General features: G+C 44.2%; 1 protein-coding gene and 1 long non-coding RNA gene across 3 annotated transcripts in view; one reads left to right on the top strand and one right to left on the bottom strand.

Annotated features, from left to right (window-relative positions):
• KCNQ1 (potassium voltage-gated channel subfamily Q member 1) overlaps window positions 1-1658 on the bottom strand; it is a 553100-nt gene extending 551442 nt beyond the window's left edge. For both annotated transcript variants that reach the window (XM_038406492.2, XM_038406493.2), the window contains exon 1: window positions 949-1658. In XM_038406492.2, the coding sequence (XP_038262420.2) occupies window positions 949-1658 (710 nt within the window). The remainder of the gene's footprint in view (window positions 1-948) is intronic.
• Window positions 1659-1735: 77 nt separating this feature from the next.
• LOC119857480 lies at window positions 1736-13555 on the top strand. The gene is made up of 3 exons (XR_006282075.1): window positions 1736-1872; window positions 5058-5174; window positions 12990-13555. It is a non-coding gene; the product is annotated as an uncharacterized LOC119857480 (long non-coding RNA).
• The last annotated feature ends 12229 nt before the right edge of the window (window positions 13556-25784 follow it).

Below are 25784 nucleotides of genomic sequence, written 5' to 3'. Positions count from 1 at the left end.
TGCTCATTTCAGTCATTAGTAAGATGTTTGATGCAATATTTAAAGGTACTGAGGACCTAATTCTACCGCCCTTACTCACTTTGAACCAGATTCTGATGCCCTTACCTACACTAACATTTTCCTCCTCCTCCCCCTGCAGGCCATGAGTCAATTAGTTAATTAACAGTCCCACTGATTTCAGTGGGACTACTTGCAGAGTGAGGTACTATGTAATGTGAGAAAGGATAAGAGAATCAGGCCCAGAATAATTTTTCAAACAAACATTAACAGACAGTTAGATTAAACTGCCCTCTGAAAAACAAAATTTATTTGCTCTGGTAACATGGCTGGAATGAGGAGTTCTCAACACTTCATGCCTTGCTCACCAAGAACAGGAATGAATGAATGGAACACACATAGGTCAAACACATTCATTAAAAATAGATACAGGCCAGACTAGATAAGAAGATTTACATTTACTTGGCTAGGTAGATTTTGTTTGTAAAATCTTAAATAAGAGCTGTTTAGAATCTGCATAAGACCTACATGGGCGCATATATAGCTGACCCAGCAAAGCAAATGTTTGCTCTGACAGAGGGAGAGCAACAACAAACTATTAACCAACACCACAAGGAGGGATGTGAAATTTACCACAGATTGCTCTGTAAATCAGTCTGCCTGGAGTCTGGAAGGCACCTTAGCTCAGTGCAGTTAGTCCTTTCCAAGAATAAGTCAGATCCTTCCACAACTGACTGTAATCACAGTGTCAAAGCCTAGGACGCAGGCAACCCCCTGCTCCCCCTCCCTCCAGAGTGGTGCCTTATGGCAGCAGCATTTGACCCCAAGCCGCTGTCAGGACATCAGGGAAGAAGGACATTGGAGGGCAGAGGGCGGGCTGCACGAAGCGGTGGCTGATAGCCCCACTGCCAGCAGCGGAGACCCCAGGGGGAAGCGAAGTTTACTACTCACACAGTGAAGTGATACACGAAGCACTTCCAGCCGGTGGGTCTCTCTAGGAAGTTATAGACCCTGCCTTGGATGTTGGTCCTGCTCAGCAGCGGTCTGCGGATGCTGTAGATGGAGACCCGAGGGTCCAAGTTGAGGTGTGGCCGGGGGCAGTCCGTGTTCACCACCACCATCTCCCTCTTGTAGGGCGGCTCGCCCCGATCCGGATCCGCCGGCTGGCTGGAGCCCTGCTGCATCTGCTCCTGGGCGGGGGCCATTGGGGCGTAGTGGGCATTGGGGGTGTTTTCGGCCAGCTCCAGGGCGGAGGGCTTCTTGCCGGGAGTCATGCTCCCTCTCCGGGACCCAGGCAGCCGCCCCAAGCTCCAGCGTCTCTTCTCAGGCTTGGGGGAGGAGGTCATGGCCGGAGGGGCGTCGGGGGAAGGCGGCGGAGGAGGAGCGCGCGCGATGAAGGAGGGAAAGGGGCAGCCGCTGCGGGGGCAGGAGGCAGGGATGCCACCCCGGCGCTGCCCCGGGGAAGGAAGGCGGGAGAGGGACAGCCAGCCACCGCTGGGGCGTCTCTCGCATACTCCCTCCGCCGCTCCCGGAGCGCTCCTAGCCCGGCCCACCCCGGGGGACGGCCCCCGCCGGGAAAGGTACGAGGTCTCCGCCTCCCTGCCCGGCTGCCACCCGAGCCCGGGGGACAGCGGGAGCTGCCTGGTCCCCGCCCGGGGCATTCCCCGGACAGTTGGCACGGTCGGCTCGTTCCTCTTGGCGCGCGTCCGAGCTCGCGCCAGGCTCGCTCGGTTGGAGGAAGCGCGCCCTGGGCACTGCCCGCTCCAGGGGCCGGGGCAGGTCGGACAATGGCCCGCCGCGCGCAGCCTCGCCCGCCTGCCTGCCGGCCGGGGGCAGCGGAGATGGGGCCCGGGTGCTGCCTTGGGCTTGGACCAGGTAATGGGGACCTGCTTGTCTCTGGGGGACGGATGAGCCATACGCCAACCCTGGGAAGGGAAAGGAAAGAGCCACTCTTGGGGTTGGCTTTCTTTTTTTTTTTTTTTTTTTTTTTTTTTTTTTTTAAAATGGATGATTGCTGGGGCAGTTTTCAGAGGGGTCGCGCTTGTGTCCTTGTTTCGACCAAGCAGGGGAGAAAAGGCCCTCGCCCACCTCTGTTCAGGTGACTGTCCCTTCTGTGGAGATTGGGTCCAAGGCTGGGTGCAGAGAGCAGCCTCTTCTCTCTGGAGCAAAGGAGGGTTGGGAAGAGAGGACAGCACCATGGCTCACTGGCCAGCCACCAGGGGAGAAAGCAGCTGCATCCTTTCAAGCCTGCAGTAACTTTCTCCAAGGTGCATGTAAGAGCAGGCGAGGGGCTTTACCTCCGAAGGCTCTTTCTAAGGAACAATCCCTTTGCAGGGCCTTATTCATATGTTGGTGACGCTGGTGCAGGGCTGTGTCTACAGACACAATGTCCCCGACTAGATCTCTAGGTGTAAATAATAATGTGTGTCTTAGACTTTGGTATTAAACTGTTCTTTTTATTATCACACTCTCTCTCTCTCTCTCTCTCTCTCTCTCCATCTGTCCATTTCCTCCCCTGGTTGCACCCTATCTGACATGCAGACTTGGAGTAGGACTTGTCAGAAATTCTCCCCCAGAAGGTTTGGGGGCAGAAATTCTCCCCCAACTCTTTGGCAGCCTAACCTGGCAGGCTGAGGGAGAGCTGAGAGTGTGGAAGCTCTGGGAAAGCCAGCCCCCAAGTTCCCAGGCTGTCAGCTCTTCAGCAAGCCAGGCTCCCAAGGTCCACAGCTCCAGGGCAGCCCACTAGGCAGACTGCCCATAAGCCAGAGATCCCAGGGGGTACAAGGTCAGAGACGGGGCCGTTTGCTTTCCCACGGTAATTAAAAAAGTTTGATTTTCATTCCAAAGCAGAATCAAACCATATTTTGAAATATTGAAATCCTCTGTGAAATGGAATTACCTTTCTCCCCACAGCTCTAATGGTGAGGTTACTGGCGCAGAGACTGTCTTCCTTGTTATTTCTCTATAACAGCGCCTTTCACAATGGGGCCCTAGTTTTTCATTGCAGGTTCTAGGTGCTACCATGAGATAAATAAATGATGAATCGGTGATTGAACTAGAGAGTAATAAGTTTTGCCCCTCAGCTTTCAGACTATAGTTGACTCTCTCATCACTATCTTTAAAATATGTTTGCTTTTGTGGAGGCTGCTGCTATATGTGTTTGGCCATTACTGTTAGGTTATATGAGGGCTTGGCCTAGTTTTTCTGTCTACTGCTTTAAGCAATGACTTACTTTACTATGACAAATTGTTTCACGCCACAGTCACAAGAGCCTATGCTGCAGCAATTAGCTAACCATTTCTATTCCCAGACCTAAAAGGGAGATTATCTTTGGTCTGGAGAGCTGTCTTTTTCCCCCTTCTAGCCCAGAATAGAATAGAACTAGTTAACAAGCATAGCTATGCTGAGTTCATGGGCGATACTTGTGCTTAAACAAAAATGTTGTGGTAAGATAAGGGGCTATATAAAGTTAAACAAAAACAGCCTTACTAATTGCAGCTCCATTCAAACCAGAGAGAGCTATAGAGAGGGATTGCGCCAGGTCCTCAGGTGGCGTAAATGAGCATGATTTTATGATCTGGCCCCTTGTCTATTAAATGAAGAAAAGTAAAACATTGGTCTTACAAATAATAAAGACTACATACATCTGTTTGAAAAATAAGCTGGCAGTGATTGTTTTTCATGAGAAAAAACAAATATAATTAGCAAAACAGCATGCCAGAAGAGGGGAGGTCAGCCTTTCACCTAATCTACAGCCAGCCAGATTGTGCCTAATTGGCACTGCCCCATGTTGGGTGTGGTATGAAATCACTATCTGTCAAGAGCTTTCTGTGCCAGGTAGGGAGAATTCACATGCTGCACTGTGGTGTAGCATACCACCCTTTCTGTACCCAGCCAGCTCCGCTGACCAGTTCATGGGTGTTGGAGGTCATGGCCGTGCCTCCTTACTGTCCCCTTTGTGGTACCTTCACAGCTGCCAACTTTCACGCAGTAAATAAGCACCCCAACTTTCACAATAAGCCAAAAATCAAGCTAATCCCATTTCAAAACAAGGCCAAACCCAAAGAATCCCAACACTCTGTGTGACTAGATCCCCCCGGCGTGCAGTCTGGGCCTGCGGTGGGCCTGCTGGGCACCCCTGACTTCCCCCCCTTGCCCCTGCTTGCCCCTTACCCCTGTTATCTCCCCCTTGCCCCTGCATGCTGGGAGCCAATAAAAAAAAAAAGCAACAAGCTACAAGCCAAACAAGCAACAAGCCAAAAACTAGCCAACAAACAACTCACAAGCCAATTAAGCCAAAAACAAGCCCAATTTCTGCCCCCCCTTTTTTTGGTGGGTTTGGCATGTCTGGGTACCTTGTGCCTCTGGGTTTGCTAGGAGAGAATAGACCTTGTGCTCCCTCAAGTACACAGACTGTAATTGTGCCCGGTCCTTGTGCATAGGATGTAAGGGGGAAGAGAGTACCTCTCCAGACCCTGTGCACCTGTACAAAGGCCATGAAAAATCTGCCCCTTATTCTAACTAATTGTATGATTTAATAACAAGGTTTTTGTGTCTAATCTAGTCAAAATTATCATTTGGTTTTTGGATTAGCCAATGGAAGTGCTGATAATGCAAAGAGGAAAGTTTTGAATTTCAGTAGAAATAAAATGATGCCTTCTCTCTGGCCACCAGTACCAACTTCCTGGGCTCTGAATTAGCAGGGATTTTAGTAATGTCTCATTGTGGTGTGTTTGGCAGCCAGCAAGATCATCCATGTGACTCTTAGGGGCAGATTGCAAGGGTCCCCCACCTTTATTTACATGAGATGAGCAGTTACCCATATGAGAAGTGTACTCACAAACTAACTTTTTGTATATTGCCAATCTCTTTTGTTATGGGGTTTCACACGTAAGCCCAGTGTGAAAAATGAACAAATTCTATTATTATTATCCTCCTTTGATTGAGGCCTACCACATTGGGGTTCTGGTCCTTGACTGGGACTCCTGGGCCCTATGATGATAATATTAATAACGTTTTGATATGGAAAAGCTAATCTATTTGTTTTTTAAATAAAATAGGACATTTCTATAAAAGCAAGGAATTTTTTTTGGACAATACAATAACCGATCCCTGGAGATACAGAGAAGAAGATTGAAGAATCAAGAAAAATAAGGGACAACAAAGATGGCTGAAAGGTAAACTTTAAATTTGATTAGGATGTTCTTGGAAACCTGAGTAATTGTTTTACGGATACTGTGACATGGTTTTATATTTTCTTAATTAAAACATGAGATGATGACAAAAGAGATGGTAGGAATTCTGAGACAGCTTTTAGACTTGAAGAGAGGAAACTTTTACATAACTCAAATAAATTACTTCCAGCATACAAAACAAGACAGAAGATGGAGTCATCCAGTTAAAGAAGTTAAAAGAATATTAAAGGTTAAAAAAATTAAGGAATATATTTGTACCTAAGTGTCTATAAACAAATACAGCAAGGTGAACAAATAAGAAGAATTAAAAGTGATCTAAATGATGGAGAGTATGACATAGCGTCATAATTGAAAGCTAGTGGGATGATTCTCTCAAATGAAATGTCAAAATTGAGTTCTTAGCACCTGAATCCAGAGAATAATTACTTTAATTATTATGCAGAAGAGTCATTAAGTACCCGGTATTTTATGTACAGCATGCAACATCTTCAAATATAAACAATTATATAATATGTATGCACCAATTCCAGTTTCTCATCATACAAGTTATTCTTGTCGCTCTATTCATTTATATATAAACTTTTTGTATTTTGTTTCTATTTTACAAAAGAAAAAAATAATTTAAAACAGAAGAAAACAAAAAAACTCTGAGGAGCACTGTATAGATAAAAGAACTAGGAATAGAAAGAAGAGGGGGAAGAGTGTCAAAAATGCATACCAAGTCAGGCAGCAATGCTTTGATACTGAAGACAGTAGTGAAATGCTTTGGATAAGGAGGATACAGGGAATTAAAAATTAAGGAGGAACTGTAATACAGTCAACATTGTCACTGCTGCTCAGTAGTAATTACAATTTACAATCTATGAAGGACATAGTAAATATTTAAGAATCAGAAAGGAAAGGTTAATAAGATATGATATTGTTAACTTATTACAACAAGGTACCATGTTATACATTTGCATATGGAGGAAGATGGTACATTTGGAATTGGATTTTAAAAGGTGAGCAGCATTGGCCTAATTCTGCTCCCATTAAAGTCTATGGCAAAATTCTCAGCTCCATTGACATTGATAGGAGCAGAGTGAGTCCATCATTCAGCATTCTTAAAAATCACACCCTGAGACTATGGTAGATCACAATTTTTTGTCCCACCTTGGGGCTGCTTTTATATTCATCACCCATGTATACAGTTGAATGTGACATGTATTTTAAGATCTTTCTGATCTTTTGAGTTTTATATATTATATAGAATAAAAATGCAGAGTCATGTCTTTCATCATTACTGAACATTTATAAGGCAGAGTTGGTGCAGTGAGTTACAGAAGAGGAACACCCTTTCTATGTGTAATTAGTTCCCTGTATCTAATGTAAGAGTCTTGCAGTTTGAAAGCATATGGGTGCTCTGTGTGTCCTGAAAACCAAAGCACTTACACTGGCAATTACAGACTTCCGTGTCAGACAGTTTTTCAACATAACTAAGTTTGACTTTGATATCTGCATTCTAACTGTTGCTGCTAAGGGTTTTTTCCGTTTTCTTCTCTCTTCTTTTTTTTTTTTGGTGCTACTTCCTGTTTAATGAAAACTTCTGTGCAGCTGTGGAGTGGGGGGTGGGGAGAGAAGTTTTTGATGTAAACAAACTTTCCATGGAGAAACAGCAAAATATGTTTTAACAACAACAACTCCTCACTTAAAAGCAGTGATAGTGCCTACCTGAATTCCACTCACTGTAGAGTCCCTTGGTTAATCATTCTGTAAGAAGTCTGTTTAAAAAGCCAACCAAAGAAATAGATAACTGTGACTCAGTAAGGAACTGAGAAGTATTGTCCGTAGTGAACTATGGTTCAGTGAAATACAGAATGTTTCAGACACTTTCATACATTAACATATGCACAGTTTTGCAAACTCTCACAATAGTCACCGTTTTTCTTAATGCCCCAACTCCTGGAGGCATGTAATTACATGAGAATCTCAGCGTTCAGGGGAAAAAAAGTTTCTAGCCATCACAGTTGCAAAGTAAAGCTTGAGAACAAGACTCTAAAGGATCAAAAACCAGAAAGCAAATAAAAAGAATCCTAAATTTCTTTATTTACTGTTTTTAACTCTCATTAGTTTTAAGTCAGTATCATGATTTTTGAGGAATTGACTCATTTTTAAATGCTTAGGGTGTGCAAAAGTATATACAGGCTGCTGTTTGGAGTTTTCTGTGCACATGTGAATGAATTAGACATGGTTTTAAATTGTTAATAAATCACAATCTGCCCTCATACCACACTACTAGAATCAAAAGCTGAGATTTTTAAAGCTACCTACAAAATTGGGTCACTCAAATCCCATTAAAACTAATGAGGACTGAGTGTCCAGATCCCCTAGGTGATTTAGAATTTGTCCCAGTCTTCACTGTATTTTAAACTGTGCAGCACCTGAGGATCTCAGCAGTGGGGTGCATCGTAAATACAGGTTTCAGAGTAGCAGCCGTGTTAGTCTGTATTCGCAAAAAGAAAAGGAGTACTTGTGGCACCTTAGAGACTAACAAATTTATTAGAGCATAAGCTTTCGTGAGCTACACGAAAGCTTATGCTCTAATAAATTTGTTAGTCTCTAAGGTGCCACAAGTACTCCTTTTCTTTTATCGTAAATACAGTTATTATAATACTGAATAATTAAAATAAAATGTATCAGAATGAACTATTTTAACTAAGGCCTCGAAAGTTTTACCAGCATAGCTATGGCAGTTAGGAATGGGAGGGTGGGGGATGTGGAAATCACACTCCTAACTAACAGCTCTGTCAGCAAAGCCCAAGTGTGGACGCCATTATACTGGCCCCCCAAAAAAACAAAAAACATCCTTTTGCTGACATAGATCATTCCGTTCAGGGAGCTAGTTTAACCTACAAACAAAAAGCAGGGAAAAAAGAAGCTTTTGCTGATATAAGCTGTGTTTCCCAAAGGGAGGGGGCTGTTGCTGGTATAGCTCTACCAGCAAACTTTTTAAGTGCAGAAAAGGCCTAAATTTGATAATGAAGAGGAGTTGAGGTATTAGGTTTCTTTTTCTTCTTCTTTTCTTTCTGTCATAGTTTAGCACAGAGGCCCTGCTTTTACTTGGTATTCAGCAAACAGCTGGTGTAGCTCAGACTCATAGACTTTAATGTCAGAAGGGACCACCATGATCATCTCCTACTCATCATGATTCCCTCCTACACATTGCAGGCCTGCATCATCGCCACTCCGAAGATGACAAAGAAAGACTCAATTTATACCAGTTGAATTTACTCTGGTTTCAATCATGGATAACTGCTACCTGTGTATACTATGGCGTCCTTTGTCGAGCCATGAAATTTGTACCAGTACAGCTACACTTGTTGCTGGCCTCTGATGGCTGAATTGGAACTAAGCCCAAATATAGACCAGGCCTTATACATTTCTCCCCTTTATATGCACCTATAATTGTTGTTATTGCACCTATCAATTTAAGAACAGTCCTCATTGGTATGTATTCTATTCCATTCAAGAATCCAATAACTTACTTTACTGTTCTTGGAATATTAGGATTTGGGCTCCCTGCTACTGTTTCAGAATTTTAGGCTATGGTCCTGCAGAAACTTATGCATATGCTTTACTTTAAGCATGAAAGTTATTCCACTGACTTCCCATTGAAGTCAATGGAATGACTTGCATGCGTACATGTGTGCTTAATTTTAAGTATTTTCTGGACTGGGACTTATTTTGTTACACATGCTTGAGGAAGCAGGTTAAAGAAATTCCTGCTTCTTTCTGTCTTGTCTACCCACTGGGTATTTGCCCTGATTTCAGCCACTGCTGGCCAGCTATTGCCGTAGCTGTACCAATGCAAACTTCAAGTTTAGACAAGGAAACCAGTATTAGCTGTCATTTATATCAGTGTAGTTTATCCCAGTATCAAGTGTTTGGCTCCACTGGCGCAAAATAGTGGCTTTATCCATGTACACTAAAGTTTTGTTTTAGCATAGTTACACAGGTGGCTGGAATCTTAGGGCAAACCTCTGTTTTTACCTTTTAGTCAGTTTATTGTAACTAGGCTTTCCTGGTCTATGCTAAGTGATGGCAGCATCACACTACTAGTATCTTACTCATATTATTGTCAGGAAAAGAATGACTCACATTACATGGATTATAACATGGATGTTGTGACTAGCAACCCCAGTTACAGATACAAGGTAGCTACTTGCCCTGAAACATATTCATGTGCACTCAATACATAACACCACAAGAGTGTGCTATCAGTTTCTTTTTAATAGCACTCCTAGGCCTAATCTACACTGTTACTGTTTTACTAACTCTTCCCACCAGTTCAGCTCCACTGGTAGGGGTGCTAGTGGAGAGAAGGCAACACCAGCCACCAGAATTTTAACCACTGTAACGTCTAGCACTTCTCTCAGTAGAATCAGTGATAGCAACACTGGGAAATATTTGGGTGAAATGGCCAATGTAGACCACAGTCCTAGAGCATATTATCACTGCTGGTCTTCAACCCTGGATATACAACAATAGAACGCGGATAGGCAAACAACATATATCTGCCTGTTCTGAAACATCACCTTCTTGTGGCTGCTTAAAGGTTTAACAACTGTATTAGAGAGAACAGTTCCTGACATGACTGAGCAAAGTGTGAGCAGGCCAAGCATGCATGTGTCAGTACTTGAAGTTCACATCAACTGCTCACCAGACTCATAAATAGACATTGTCCAAAAAGAATGGAACAGTTTTTAAATGTTTGTTAGTATGATCTTTTGTTAATTTATTTAAAGAAAAATGACAGAAAATAGCTTACAATTTAGAGGGTTGAAATTGGTTTGAGCAAATATCATTTTTGCTAAGAGTTAATTTATCTGCAGCTATAGCGGTGAGGTTGGGACTATGATTGGTAGAGATAAGTAGGTCAGTTACAGGAAACAAAGAGAAAAGGAGTACTTGTGGCACCTTAGAGACTAACAAATTTATTAGAGCATAAGCTTTCGTGAGCTACAGCTCACTTCATCGGATGCATCCGATGCATCCGATGCATCCGATGAAGTGAGCTGTAGCTCACGAAAGCTTATGCTCTAATAAATTTGTTAGTCTCTAAGGTGCCACAAGTACTCCTTTTCTTTTTGCGAATACAGACTAACACGGCTGCTACTCTGAAACCAGGAAACAAAGAAAAACATATTATTTAGCACGTACCAGAGATGGCCGATAAACCTGACTTTGGAGGCTGTTTGTATAAGGAACCAGAAGATTGACCTACTACGATTATCAATTTTTAAGAGCTTCTTGCCCACACCCCCTAACATTTCCTACCTAAACACATGAAGAACACATCTACCTTTATATACATTTCATCCTTGAGACCAGCTCTTACTCTTTCTGATTCTTCACTGGGTTACACGTATTGGGGGATGCACGCAATTCTTTTTTTTTTTTTTTCAGGAATTCTAGGGCTTACAAAGTGCCCAGGTTTTAGGCCAACAAAGCATTTAAGCATATGAGTATTCCCACTGGCTTCATGTGCTTCCAGTTAAGTATATGCCAAAAAGCTTTGTTAGATTGGAGCCTGTATTTTTATGATGAAAAGCATTTTAATATTTGCTATTTGTGCTGTCTGCTTAGTCCCCTCATTCACATATGAATTAATGCTTCAGTTCCCTGACTGAATGACTGAAATGGTTATCAACAGGAGAATATAGCAAACAAGTCACTTCCAGTTCAAACTTTCGATCAAGTGAGTCTTGCAAACATCTCTGCAAATAAAGGATAGCTCAGTGGTCTGAGCACTGACCTGCTAACCCCAGGGTTGTGAGTTCAATCCTTGAGGGGACCATTTAGGGATCTGCGGCAAAAATTGGGGACTGGTCCTACTTTGAGCGGGGATTGGACTAGATGACCTCCTGAGGTCCCTTCCAATCCTGATATTCTATGAATACATTATGAATTTATGTCAGATTTAGCAGCATTAAATCGAATTAACCCTGCACCCATCCACACAATGAAGCCATTTTTTTCGGGCTCTTAAAACCGATTTCTGTATTCCTTCCCAACGAGGGGATTAGCACTGAAATCGACATTGCCGTTTCAAATTAGGGTTAGTGTGGATCCAATTTGAAGGTATTGGCCTCCGGGAGCTATCCCACAGTGCACCATTGTGACCGCTCTGGACAGCACTCTGAACTCAGATGCACTGGCCAGGTGTACAGGAAAAGCCCCAGGAACTTTTGAATCTCATTTCCTGTTTGGCCAGGCGAGCTCATCAGCACAGGTGACCATGCAGAGCTCATCAGCACAGGTGACCATGCAGTCCCAGAATTGAAAAAGAGCTCCAGCATGGACCAAACAGGAGGTACTGGATCTGATCACTGTATGGGGAGAGGAATCCGTGCTATCAGAACTACATTCCAAAAGACGAAATGCCAAAACATTTAAAAAAATCTCCGAGGCCATGAGGGACAGAGTCTACAGCAGGGACAGAACACAGTGCCGCGTGAAACTTAAGGAGCTCAGACAAGCATACCAGAAAACCAAAGAATCAAACGGATGCTCCGGGACAGAGCCCCAGACATGCCGCTTCTATGCTGAACTGCATGCAATTCTAGAGGGGGCCGCCACCACCCCACCCCGTCCGTGGACTCCGATGATGGGGTACTCTCCACCATGCCTGAGGATTTTGCGGACAGGGAAGAGGAAGAAGAGGAGGATGAGCTTGAGGAGAGCACACAGCACACCATTCTCCCCGACAGCCAGGATCTTTTTATCACCCCGACTGAAATACCCTCCCAACCCAACAAAGCCAGAGAAGGGACCTCTCGTGAGTGTACCTTTTAAAATATAATACATGTTATAAAAGCAAGAATTTTTTAATGATTAATTAGCCCTGAGGACTTGGGGTGCATTCGTGGCCATTATAGCTATTGGAAAAGTCTGTTAACGTATCTGGGGATGGAGCGGAAATCCTCCAGGGACATCTCCGTGAAGCTCTCCTGGAGGTACTCTAAAAGCCTTTGCAGAAGGTTTCTGGGAAGAGCAGCCTTATTCTGTCCTCCATGGTAGGACACTTTACCACGCCATGCTAGTAGCAAGTAATCTGGTATCATTGCATGACAAAGCCTGGCAGCGTATGGTCCCGGTGTTTACTGGCATTCACGCAATGTCCGTTCTTTATCTTTCTGTGTTATCCTCAGGAGAGTGATATCGTTCATGGTAACCTGGTTGAAATAGGGGAATTTAATTAAGGGGACAGTCAGAGGTGGCCATTCCTACTGGGCTGTTTGCCTGTGGCTGAAAAGAAATCCTCCCCGCAGTTAGCCACGCGGTGGTGATGGGGGCATTGGCGCTGAGCTGTTCACATTTGGCTAGCAGGGATCTTCCCTGATACCAGCAATGCGGTGGGGAGAGGGGTAAAGCGATCATCCCAGAGAATTGGATGGGACAGGGAGTTAGTTTGGTTTCTGCTGCTGCACGTTAACAGGAAAACCACAGCACTAAATGGCCAACTCAATGTGCTTTACTTGGTATGGGAGAGGAGGGCGCTGCTGTTATGAAGGTTGCAGAAGCCAAAAGACTATGGCTTACCATGGCCCCCTGCAAGCCAAATTCTGTTGCCAGGCACTGCGTTTGTGATCTCTTACACCAAAGCCACAGGCACTCAATATAAGATGCAAAATGCGACCTTGTACCAAAATCAAATGGGCTATGTAATGTGAATAGTATTGTTCACCATGAAAGAGTATAGCCATTGTTCTGTAAAATGTATCTTTTAAAATACTATACTCTCTTTTTTTCCTCCAGCAGCTGCAAATGTTTCAAGCCTCCCTCCTCCGTCCAAAACGCCATGTCAGATAAGGCGGCGAAAAAAACGTACGCGCGATGAAATGTTCTCTGAGCTCATGCAGTCGTCCAGCACTAACAGAGCTCAGCAGAATGTGTGGAGGGGCACAATAGCAGAGTACAGGAAAGTGGCCGATGAATGTGAGGAGAGGTGGCGGCAGGAAGATCAGAGGAGGCATGAGGCAACGCAGGGGCTACTGCGGGATCAAACGGACATGCTCCGGCGTCTGGTGGAGGTTCATGAACAGCAGCAGGATCACAGACTGCCACTGCAGCCCCTACTTAACCGCCCTCCCTCCTTCCCAAGTTCCATAACCTCCTCACCCAGACGCCCAAGAACGCAGGGGCGGGGAGGAGGCTCCAGGCACCCAACCACTCCACCCCAGTGGACAGCTCAAGCAACAGAAGTAGGTCATTCAACAAGTTTTAAAGTGGCCTTTTCCTTCCCTCCTACCATACCCCACCCGGGCTACCTTGTGAGTTATCTCCCTATTTTTATAATCAATTAATAAAGAATACATGTTTTTTAAACAATAGTGACTTTATTTCCTTTGCAAGCAAGCTGTGATCGAAGTGGGGAGGGTGGGTGGCTTACAGAGAATTTAGAGTCAACCAAGGGGGCGGGTTTTCATCAAGGAGAAAAACAGAAGTGTCACACAGTACCCTGGCCAGTCATGAAACTGGTTTTCAAAGCTTCTTTGATGCACAATGCTTCCTGCTGTGCTCGTCTAACCGCCTTGGTGTCTGGCTGCACATATTCAGCGGCCAGACGATTTGCCTCAACCTCCCACCCCGCCATGCATCTCCCCCTTACTCTCACAGAGATTGTGGAGCACACAGCAAGCAGCAATAACAATGGGAATATTGGTTTCGCTGAGGTCTGAGTGAGTCAGTAAACTGTGCCAGCGACCCTTTAAACATCCAAATGCACACGCTACCACCATTCTGCACTTGCTCAGCCTATAGTTGAACAGCTCCTTACTACTGTCCAGGGTGCCTGTGTGAGGCTTCATGAGCCAGGGCATTAAGAGATAGGCTGGGTCCCCAAGGATAACTATAGGAATTTCAACATCCCCAACAGTTATTTTCTGGTCTGGAAAGTAAATCCTTTCCTGCAGCCATTTAAACAGACCAGAGTTCCTGAAGACGCGAGTGTCATGAACCTTTCCCAGCCATCCCACGTTGATGTTGGTGAAACGTCCCTTGTGAACCACCAGTGCTTGCAGCACCATTGAGAAGTACCCCTTGCAGTTTATGTACGGGCTGCTCTGGTGGTCTGGTCCCAAGATAGGGATATGCGTTCTGTCTATAGCCCCACCACAGTTAGGGAATCCCATTGCAGCAAAGCCATCTAGTATGACCTGCACATTTCCCAGACTCACTACCTTTGATAGCAGCAGCTCAATGATTGCGTTGGCTATTTGGATCACAGCAACCCCCACAGTAGATTTGCCCACTCCAAATTGATTCCCGACTGACCGGTAACTGTCTGGCATTGCAAGCTTCCACAGAGCTATTGCCACTCACTTGTGAACTGTGAGGGCTGCTCTCATCTTGGTATTCTTGCGCTTCAGGGCAGGGGAAAGCAAGTCACAAAGTTCCATAAAAATGCCCTTTCGCATGCGAAAGTTTTGGAGCCACTGGGAATCATCCCAAACCTGCAACACTATGCAGTCCCACCACTCTGTGCTTTTTCCTGGGTCCAAAATCGGCGTTCCACGGCATGAGCCTGCCCCAGTAACACCATGATCTCCAAATTGCTGGGGACCATGGTTTTAGAGAAATGTATGTTCATGTCCTCATCACCGCGCTACCATTGCTTCCTCACCTAGTTTTTCAGGTGCTGGTTCTGCATAAACTGCACGATAATGCATGAGGTGTTTACAAGGGTCATAACTGCTGCGGTGAGCTGAACGGGCTCCATGCTTGCTATGCTATGGCGTCTGCTCGGGCAATCCAGGGAAAAGGGCACAAAACAATTGTCTGCCATTGCTCTGAAGGAGGGAGGAGCAACTAACATGTAGCAACATGGCTTACAGGGTTGGCTTGCAGGGAATTAAAATCAACAAAGGGGGTGGCTTTGCATCAAGGAGAAACAGAATGGCCGTCTCAAGGATAGAACTTAAAACCCTAGGTTTAGCAGACCGTTGATTTCATGGAGGGAGGGAGGAAGGGAGGAGAAAATGAATACAAACAAATCTGGTCTATTTCTTGTTCTGATCCACTTCATCTATCTTTATACATCTTGCTGGCAGCAAATGGTGCCATCGTCATCTTCTGGCTGCTCATTAGAAGACGGTGCAGTAGGACTGCCGGCAGGACTGAATTGCCATGAGACAAAACTTAAAAGGGAAATGACCTGGTGGAGTCACTCCCATGTTTTCCCAGGCACCCCTGACCGACCTCACCAAGGTCGGCTAAAAGAGCAACCTGGAGTATGGTGACGATGGCTACCAGTCATACTGCACTGTCTGCTGCCAAAAGGCAATGAGCTGCTGCTGTGTAGCAATGCAGTACCACATCTGCCAGCACCCAGGAGACATATGGTGACGGTGAGCTGAGAGGGCTCCATGCTTGCCTTGGTATGGCATCTGCATGGGTTACCCAGGAAAAAAGGCACAAAACAATTGTCTGCCGTTGCTTTCACAGAGGGAGGGAGGGATGATGATATGTACCCAGAACCACCCGCGACAATGTTTTTGCCCCATCAGGCATTGGGATTTCTACCCAGAATTCAAATGGGTGGTGGAGACTGCGGGAATTGTGGGACAGCTATTGTGGTACAGTGCAACGCTCCGGAAGTCGACGGTTGCCTCGGTACTGTGGATGCACTCCACCGACTAAATGCACTTAGAGCATTTGTGTGGGGTACACACACACAATCGACTGTATAAAAACGCTTTCTACAAAACTGAATTCTATAAATTCAACCTAATTTCATAGCGTAGACATGGCCTTGCTTTCTAGGTCTGTTCTTGGAAATGAACATTTACTTGTACAAATGTTAATGGAAAATCCACACAGAAGGCTGTGGATATCATCCAGGCAACATTCTGAATTATATTCAACAAAGTTTCGCAAATGGTTTCTACATTGTTTGCCCAGTACTAGTTGCTGTTGTTATCAGTGTGACTGAGAGCTTCTATTTAATTTTTAAAAAATGCCTGATGACTTCCAATAGGTCTTCCTAAAACCGCAGCTCTAGGAATTCTTTCTGCCTCAAACCTTCCGATTCAATAACATACATGCAAATTATGATATTATACAAGTAACTTGTTATGTTGTGTGTGAGTCTTACTGTCCTATACTAATACTGTATGTACCTTAGTTTCCCTGTGTACTGCACCAATACTTGGGTGGTGGGAATTGGGTGTGTGATTTTGCTGAGGCCCTCAGGGCAGGTGAGACTGCCCAGTTATTTTCACCTATGTAATCTGAGACCCAGGAGGGGGGTGTGACCAGGTGACACCTTTGGCCCAGGAAGTGAGACAAAGAGAAGGAGAAGGGGCATGAAGGGGGGTGTCGGAGGTCGGGTGGCTGGAGGCTGGCAGTCTGCAAGGGGGGGACTGGAAGAGGGGGAATCCAGGGCATCTGGCCCAGGATTCCCAAGATGGACTTGGCTGAAAGTCATTGATGTCTGTAATAGCAAGCTCGGTTTCACGCTGTGGTCCTGTCGACGAATAAACCTTCTGTTTTATGCTGGCTGAGAGTCACGTCCGACTGCAGAGTTGGAATGCAGGGCCCTCTGGCTTCTCCAGGAGCCCTGCCTGTGCAGACTCGCTGTGGGAAGCACACGGTGTGAAAAGGGGATGCTGAATGCTCCGAGGTCAGACCCAGGAAGGTCAAAGCTGTGTAAGCTTCTTGCCCTGGAGACATTATGCTCAGAGAGACGAGGCATACTCCCCCAGAGTCCTGACTGGCTTCATATGGAGTAGTTCCAGAGCATCACTCAGTGACTCCATGACAACTGGTGGTAGAAGTAGGATCAAACTGTACCCCATGGACAGAGCATCCTGCAGTAAGTGACTGGGGAGCAGTAAAACAAAGGGGGATTAGCGAGAGACGGGTGTGCTGGAGGCTCCAAGAGGTGTGATTCCAGGAGGCAGAGGAGCCTACAGTTTAACCCCCAAGTGAGAATGGACCCCCGGGAAGGGCTGTAGCACTGAAGGGGTTTCTCCCAGAGATCATGGGGAACTGAGAGAACACAGGCCTGTGAGTCTGTGACCACTTGGGAACAGCATGGAGATGGCGTATAACCATCTCCTGAAAAAGGATATTGTAAAGCTGTGCAGAGAGAGAAGGCTGCGCATTGGAAGATTCGCCAAGGCACAGCTGATTGCTCGGTTGAAAGAATGATTGCTCTAAGAAGCCAGTTCCTCACCCAGCTGGGGCTGTGCGAGAGGCTGGGAGCAGCCAGGCAGCCCCAGGGGTGATCCCAGCCACTGATCCAACCGGGCATGTGGGAGGGGCTGAAAGCAGCCCGGCAGCCCCAGGATCCACCTACCCGACCAGCAGGGGATCTTCCCGACTGAGTTCCCCATTGGTGGAGCTGAGATGGTTGGAGTTGGAAATGGAACTGAAATTGAAAGAGCTGGAGGACTGTGAGAAGGAACAGGAGGACTGTGAGAGACAGAGACATCATGAACTGGCGATGGTGGAGCTGAGAAGCAAAGAGACCCCTACTGTGGTATGTGGGGCTGGGCCCAGGGTGGCTAAGCCCACAGGGAACTCCAATATAAAAGTGCTGCCTCAGTTTAAGGAAGGGGATGATAGAGATGCCTTCCTCACTGCCTTTGAGAAGGCCTGCAATGTACACCAGGGATCTGCTTCGGTATCTCACCCCTTTACTGGTCCCAAAGCCATAGAGATGTTCAGCCAGATGGATGAGGTAGAAGCAGGGGACTATGAACTATTCAAATAAGCCCTGCTGCACAAGTTTGAGCTGACCCCTGAGACGTACAGGAAAAGGTTCCGGAGTATGCAGAAGACCCAGGGGATGACCTATCTGGAACTGGTCATGCTGATGGGGGAATACACCTGCAAGTGGGTGAAAGGTACCGGGGCCCAGACCAAGGAGGATGTGATTGAACTGATGGGCCTGGAGCGACTATATGAACTCTGTCCCCCTGACCTGAGGATGTGGCTGGTGGACAAGAGGCCGAAGGACCTGCACCACACTGAGCTGCTGGCTAACGAGTTTGTAAACAGCAGCTCGGGACATGGAATGGAATCCCAGGGGGACAGGCCCACATCAGTGCAGAAGCGGGGTCACCCAGGGGTTTCCCTGAGGGGAGCCTCGGATAAATCCCTCCAGAGAGGCACAGCCAATACCAGAGCTGACCGACTGGCCCCGTGGACCAACGGGACCTGAGGTGTAATTATTGTAGGCAGAGGGGCCACAGGTGAGCCCGCTGCCAAAAGCTCAGGGACAGGACGAGCAAACCAAGTTAAGTTGGTGGGAGCCCAGCCGGAGGAGGGGCTGGCTCCCTAGGCAGGAGGGGCTGGCAGTTTAGCAGTGGCCCAAGAGGGAGGAGTCTTTCAGGCCAGCTCCTTGGGGAGGTTTGATGCTCCGTGTGACGTTGCACTCCATATGATTTTATGAAAATATACTAGTGAGTGTGATTATAATGTAACTGAAATATGCTTCATGCAAAAGGTCTCTTGTAAGGTATTATTACAAAGCTTATAATCTACTGAGTGTGGTCATACTAGTTGTATAAATGTATAATTCTTGCATCTAAAACTAGAAATATAAAATATAACTCTAAGGTCCAACTTGAATCAGTGTCATTCAAAGCACTTTACAAATATGAATGAATGAAGCTTCACAACGGTTCTTTGAGATAGGACAATATTGTTATCCCCATTATGCTGATGAGAAAAATGAGGCACAGAAAGGGCTTGACTTTTAATAGTTCTCAGCATGTACATTTCTCATAGAGATCTATAGGAGCTGCAAGTGTTCTGTAGTACTGAAAAAAATCAGACTTTTTAGGACTTTCTATAGACAAACTGATAGAACACAAACTATGAGGAGTCATAATTAATACAATGTTAAACACACATTGTAGAAGGGACTCATGTTCAACTTCATGTCAGCTGGTTGTAGTTATCCCTAACGTCCACGCACAACCAGCTGACAAGGAGTTGAACATGAGAGCCCCTGTTCATACTGAGTGCTAAATGATGCACCTAATAGGTAGCTGAAATTGTTGCTTTGGCTGGACCACTGATATGCCAGTAGGTCTTATCACACACGTTGGGTGGACCACTTATGGGCACAAGGAATAAGATTCTTTTCCTCACAGTTAAATCTATATGGAACAGAGAAGGAGGCACAATTTTTCAAGTCCATGTTTTTTTTAAATGTATTTTTGATATTTAAAGAGCCTGTTTACTAGACCGGCATGTTAAAAAATATCCAATCATTTGGGAAACAATGAACATTCATCATAGAGTAAAGTCTATCATCTGGTCAAATGCAGTATCATTTTTCCATCAGTAAACAAGTTAGTAAAGTAGGCCTTCTCTTTCTCTACCAGTGTCAATCATAAAAACTCTAGTAACCGAAGTGGGGAGAAAAAATAAGCAATTGATAATGGTTAGGCGGCTAGTGTGCTCTGACTGCTGCTTATTACACTATGCTGTGGAGTTGTAGCCATGTCAGTCCCAGGATATCAGAGGGACAAGATGAGTGAGGTAATATCAGAGTACCTTTCCCAGACCTGAAGAAGAACTCTCTATGGCTCAAAACCTTGTCTCTCTCACCAACAGAAGTTGGTCCGGTAAAAGATATTCCCTTACCCACCTTGTCTCGCTTATTACACTAATTTTAACAGTCTTATTATTACCCGTGTGCTCCCCTGACCTGTGTGTTTTACCCACCTGTTGCCTCATCTTATATTTAGATGATAAAACCTGTGGAATAGGAATAGTCTCTGAGTGTGTACATAGTGATTAGCGTAGTAGGGCCTTGATCCTGAACTATCACATGCTACTGCAATACAAATAAATAATAAAGTTGAACCAAGGTATTTGGGACCTTTGACTCTCATACTTAAATTTAGTAGTGAATGCTATTACCCCGCATATATATTTATACCAATAGTAATCTTACATTGTTCGAGCACATTTCATCCTGAGAGATCCCAAAGCAATTTTGTAGAATGTGTACAGTACACACGGATTGTTTGCCCACCACTGAAATGCAGCCCCCAGTTGGGGTGAAATGCAGCAGCTGCTAAGGCCTTGTCTACATGACAAATGCTTTGCTAGTATAGCTACACCAGCAGAGCCCCCTAGTGTAGATGCAGCAGATACCAACAAGGAGTTTTACTGTTGACATAGCAACACCACTTCTCAAAAAATCTTAGTCCTGCTCAAAGAAGCATTCTTCTGCCGGCATAGCTGCATCTACACTGGGGTTTTGTCATCAGAACTATGTCGCTAGGGTTTTTCTTATCCCTGACTGACATAGCTATGCCAACAAAGCTTTGTAGAATAGACCTGGCCTAACAGTGCACTGCAACACTGCAGACCAATCCAGAACAAAAACTGAAGAAGAATGATAGCTCAAAGTGAATGTGCTGAGAGAATTTTAGGCAGGGAGAATGTAGTTACCTGATCACTGGCACAATATGGACACAGAATAGTAGCTACTGAATCACTGACTGTTCTGCATACCCTCAAACAATCCAGTTTCCTTGATACTGTGAAATAAAAAGAAAGTAAACACTGTTGACAGGCCTTTGAATTACCAAATACAATGGCTCTTCCACTGATCATGAAGCCCCTCATCCAATTCCTCCAAAGTAAAGATAGGGAAGGATGATTTCCCCTTCCTCAGACCATTTAGCAACCCACTGTCAAACCCAGGGGCAATCAGACCCCATGTCAGTATAGAATACTCAGTGGTTTATTCGCTCTTTGAAATGTATGTGGCTGTCCAGTTAACTGTAATGGGAATTATGCACAGGTACTGAGAGGAGGCACATGCCTCTAACTCTCTTTGCTGTATACCAGCACTTCAAAAAGAGACTTTTAAATCCAGCTTTAACAAGAGAACCTGTGAGAAAGCTATACTAAAAATCAAAACAAACAAAACAGGTAAGTCAGAGCTGACCTATAACAATGGCCAGCTCCACCAAGCTGGAATTTCTGGTTAGTTTAAATACAATAAGATTTGATTTTCTATGATGCCTTTTAGACAGGTATTCTAAAGAACTTTGCCAAGAAATGAGATGTAATATGACAACAGAGGTAATATTGGGGTTGAATACATTCTCTGCATTCACGGTGTATTTGTATTTTTACATAAATTCCTGCTCCTGCCTTCTTTGTGGGGAAAAGAGGTTCAAACACAATGGAAATGTCCATTCTAATTCTTCTCTCATTACACTGGAGAAAATCAAATCTGGGATATCTCTACTGAGTCAGTGTGGTTACACCACTGTAAAACATGTATATGTGAGATCAGAATCAGGCCTATCATGTTAGTCTTCTGCACTTAGTCTTCTGCATGTGAAGCTTTTTGCTGGGGGAACTCCCCAACCTCTTGTGTGGTTCTGTGCAGCAATGTGAAGGGGAATTTATGAGTACTCTTGTCACTGCCCTTGCCCATTGCCAGTGGGTCCTTTGCCACACACAGTACAGATTACTGGCCCAGAGTGCCATAGGAGAGCTGTTCTGTGGGTGTCTTCTATCTCTAGGATAAGGGAAGGACTCTGTGCACCTATTATGCATACATTTCTCTCCTGCAAAGCCCTTTCACTCTGGCCTTTGACTCACTTTGTGAAAGGACCACACAGTTTCACCTTCAGAAATGCTCATTTAAAGCTATCTGTAATTTTAAAAGGTGGGGCCTTGAGCAGACCAAAGATATTGGTACTAGGCCCCAAGATATAATTGTGGGTCTGTGAAAGGTTGCATTAACTATGTCAAAGAGTTTCTGACCCAAAAAAGGAGACAAGGAGCTTCAATTACAATACTCTGAGTTCCCTAAACCACTTCTACATTCCACAGCTGTATTAAAAGTTAAAAGTGTATCCCAAATTGATGCTGCTATTATTTATCTGTACTGTGATAGCACCTACACAGCCCAGTAAGGAATTCAAGCCTCATTACATGTACAGCTTCTAGCACATTTAGCAAGGAGATGGCCCCTGCGGCAAAAGAGCTTACAATCATCTCAGTTTCTTTTTGACTGAAGAACACAGCAGATTCTGCTGTCTACTACACTGGTGTGAATCAGGAGTGACTACGCTGATGTTACACTGACTGGTGTGAGGTCAGAATCAGGTTCATAGTCTTTCCCCATCTATTCTGTGTGTTGATAGAGAACTGAAAAGGCAGAGAACTCGGAAGTCAAAGCTCTCAAGATGTATACTGGTAATACTGAAATGACATTCACAGTAATTGGCAGGGCATGTAACAACGACAAATTTGAAATCAATTTTGGCAAGCATATCACAGTATCTATGATTGCTTTGGTCTCCTAGGCTTGTGAAGAGCTATTAAAATTCAAATGAAATTGAGGGCCATGGTAATTATTCTAGTTAATTAAAAAAAATTTAAAAAAAAAATCCTCACTATCTTATTAATTGCCTGCACAGAAGTCAGCTTGATGGGTAACACGGAGTATTGCCCTCAACACCTCCAAACACTAGGGGTGAAATCCTGACCCTGTTGGAGATACAATGGAAGTCTTGCCATTGATTTCAATGGATCTTGGATTTCACCCTAGAATTTTATTATATTATATTTAACCACTCACTTCACATTAAAAAACAAAACACTTTTTAAAATAGGCTTTGTAGTTTACTGGGATATCCAAACAGCATGGAAATTTCATTTCCACTGAAGCAGCAAAACATGGAGCCAGTTAATTTTGATTTTCCTGCTATTTCAGAGCTCACTGTAAACTAAAGAAAACATGTTTTGTTTGAACTATGCAGTTCTTTTGTTGAATGTCTAAAATTTAAAAATTGCCATTGTCAATACAGTTGCATATTATATTCTTAGGGGTCCCTCTAGTGGCTAAAGCAGCAGGCTAATTTAGCATAGCCAAGTAGACCATAGTGTGGGCTGCTGGTGGGTTTACTATCTTCTGTCTCATCGTGTTTTCACCCAGAGAGAAACTGCTGAAGTTTTTCTCAGAGTAGGACATGAATGAATAAATTCTTAGCACTTAGTTCCCTGCCTCCCAAATGAACCAAAGACTAGGCAAAAATCTCAGAAATCAATCCTCTATAAGGGGTCTAGAGTCATCTTTTGTTAAAAGTGGGTAACAACTTTTTCTAACATAATTTGAACCTTCTGATTTCGAAAAGAGTTGTTACCAAGCTGAATTTTGATGTTTAGATCCTCAAACTTGCAAACCAATATGGCCACCAAAATTCACCAGAAACGTTTGACATACCAACAGCATGTGCGTGAATTTGTCAGCATCAGACTATTTGGCTTAATTCCTTTTCAGTCTATTAAGAACAGAAAATGAGAACATATCATTGCTTTACCACCTATAGTACCCTAATATGCAACTTCTTATGGCATTTAGTCATCCATGTATCAGAATATTAGAAATAAGTTACAATAACATATAGTTTTCTCCTTTTCTTGCATACTTAGTATTTGTTTTATGGTACATAATGCTTTGTAATTAGAATAGAATTAACATAGAAGTAATAGTGATACAAAGAGAGAGCACAACAGTAGTTAGATGAGACAGTGATTTAGGACACTCATATTGGTTAGAGTTTCAGAGTAGCAGCCGTGTTAGTCTGTATCCGCAAAAAGAAAAGGGGTACTTGTGGCATCTTAGAGACTAACAAATTTATTTGAGCATACGCTTTCATGAGCTACAGCTCACTTCATCGGATGCATGCATCGGATCCTTTTCTTTTTATATTGGTTAGAGTGTAGCTAAATCATGGAATTAGTAGTAGTTCCAAAGTCTCAAGAAAGTCACACCAGTTTCCTACAGTGTCTGCATTATTTGCCCAGAATCAAGTAAAGAAAATGTGAGTGAAGCAGGTGAACAAGGATTGCTCAGAGTAAGAGAGGCAATGGTCACCAGAGAAATACAGCAAGCCATCAAATACAGAGAGGCAATTGACAGAATTGAGCCATCTTTCATTCAGAACAGACAGTATCAGTTGTGTGGCACAGAAATTGCTATGCCCAATACACTAACAAAGGCAAAATGCAGACGTAAACATCTTTAACTGATGTCTCGTGTGGCAAGCTGTAGAGATCCCAATAAAGACACCAGTGTCCATAATGCAAGACAGCACAGTACTGTGAAGATAGACTGGAGATGATACATGTTTTGTGAAGAAGTGCATCCTAAACAGAGACTCATCTCTTTAACTACAATCAACATGAGTTAACAGTTAATGAAGGCAACTGTATTGCACCACAAAATTAGTGTTTGTGTATCTGGAGTAAATGACCTCAGAGCTGCTGAAGACAAGTATCACCTGACTTGTTAAATCCCAATTATGAGGTCTGTGATGAAAAAGAGTGAGGGCACCAAAATTACTGACACAGCAATGCTTTGGCTTCAAAATGAGCTATCTGATGTTTGGCATCATTACTGCGATCTTGCAAAGGAAGCTGGAATTGAAATTCCACACTCTGGCAATCAATCAAAGATCATCATTCAAGGAAAAACTCCAAACTCATATTAGGGATTTAGTTCATTTCATTGCCTGATGGGTCTCCTGCTGAGAGATAAACACTCTTAGTTCTAGCCAAGTATAAATATGTACCTATCTCACAAATAACAGATTCTCGCCAACATGAGGAGATGGCCATCCCCATTTACCACCGCCAGGAAGACATATTTCTGTCACTGGTATATGTTTGCATTGAAAATTCAGGGACATACTTTGCTATAGAGCTTTCAGTGTCAGTGAGGATAATGTAGCTGCTTTCATTCCAAATAGCATGTACATGTTTCCACTGCCTTAACTTATGTCAGGGATGAGCTCCAGTACCTCAAGGCTTGGCAGTTTATAGCCCTGGCATGTCTGGGCTTGCCACATCAGTTATGAATGTAAAATAATCACTAGAGCCCCAGCACCCAATTGCTTGAGCCCTAGGACCTCTTTCATTACAAATTAAGCCCTGCATGTTCCTCCTCCCACTGTATGAGGTGTAGACTCTTCTTGAGAACAATGTGATGAAGAGAACTTTGAGAAACAAGAATCAGTGAAATGGTAGTATGGCTCAAGATAATATATATATGGTGTGAGTGGTGCAAAGGAATGGCCATTAAAGCATATAGGTCTTGAGTGCACCCTTCATTAGCCAACAAAGTCAAAGCAACTTGTTTAACTTTTAACTTTCCATAAGGGTGGCCACTGCATTAGTTTTGAAGGAATCCTAAAGGTGGGGACAGCCCTAGCACAGAAAATCCTATAAACTATGGATGGTAGAAACAGTGCTGTAATTCCTCCCAACCTGACTCCCAGCTGACAATATTGACGTATGTGATGCTTCTCTGGATGGCAAGCGCCTATTCCATGAAACCCAAATCGCTGCTTGGCAAAGAGGACCTGCCTCTGATCTGATGCTGAATGATCTAAAGACAACAAACAGCAGTACAGCATTCCAGATGCAATTGACACAATCATACTACCCAATGTAAGAAATAGTAAGGCAGAATCAGTATTCAGGGACTGTATTTGCAGAGAGTGGTAGTCTGAATCTGAAGAAAACTGCAAAGCTGCAGTGCGGGCAAGAGTTTCTGTTATG

The sequence above is a fragment of the Dermochelys coriacea genome, chromosome 6 (assembly GCF_009764565.3).
Source record: "Dermochelys coriacea isolate rDerCor1 chromosome 6, rDerCor1.pri.v4, whole genome shotgun sequence".
Taxonomy (NCBI): Eukaryota; Metazoa; Chordata; order Testudines; family Dermochelyidae; genus Dermochelys; species Dermochelys coriacea.
This window is presented reverse-complemented; position numbering and strand designations above follow the sequence as displayed.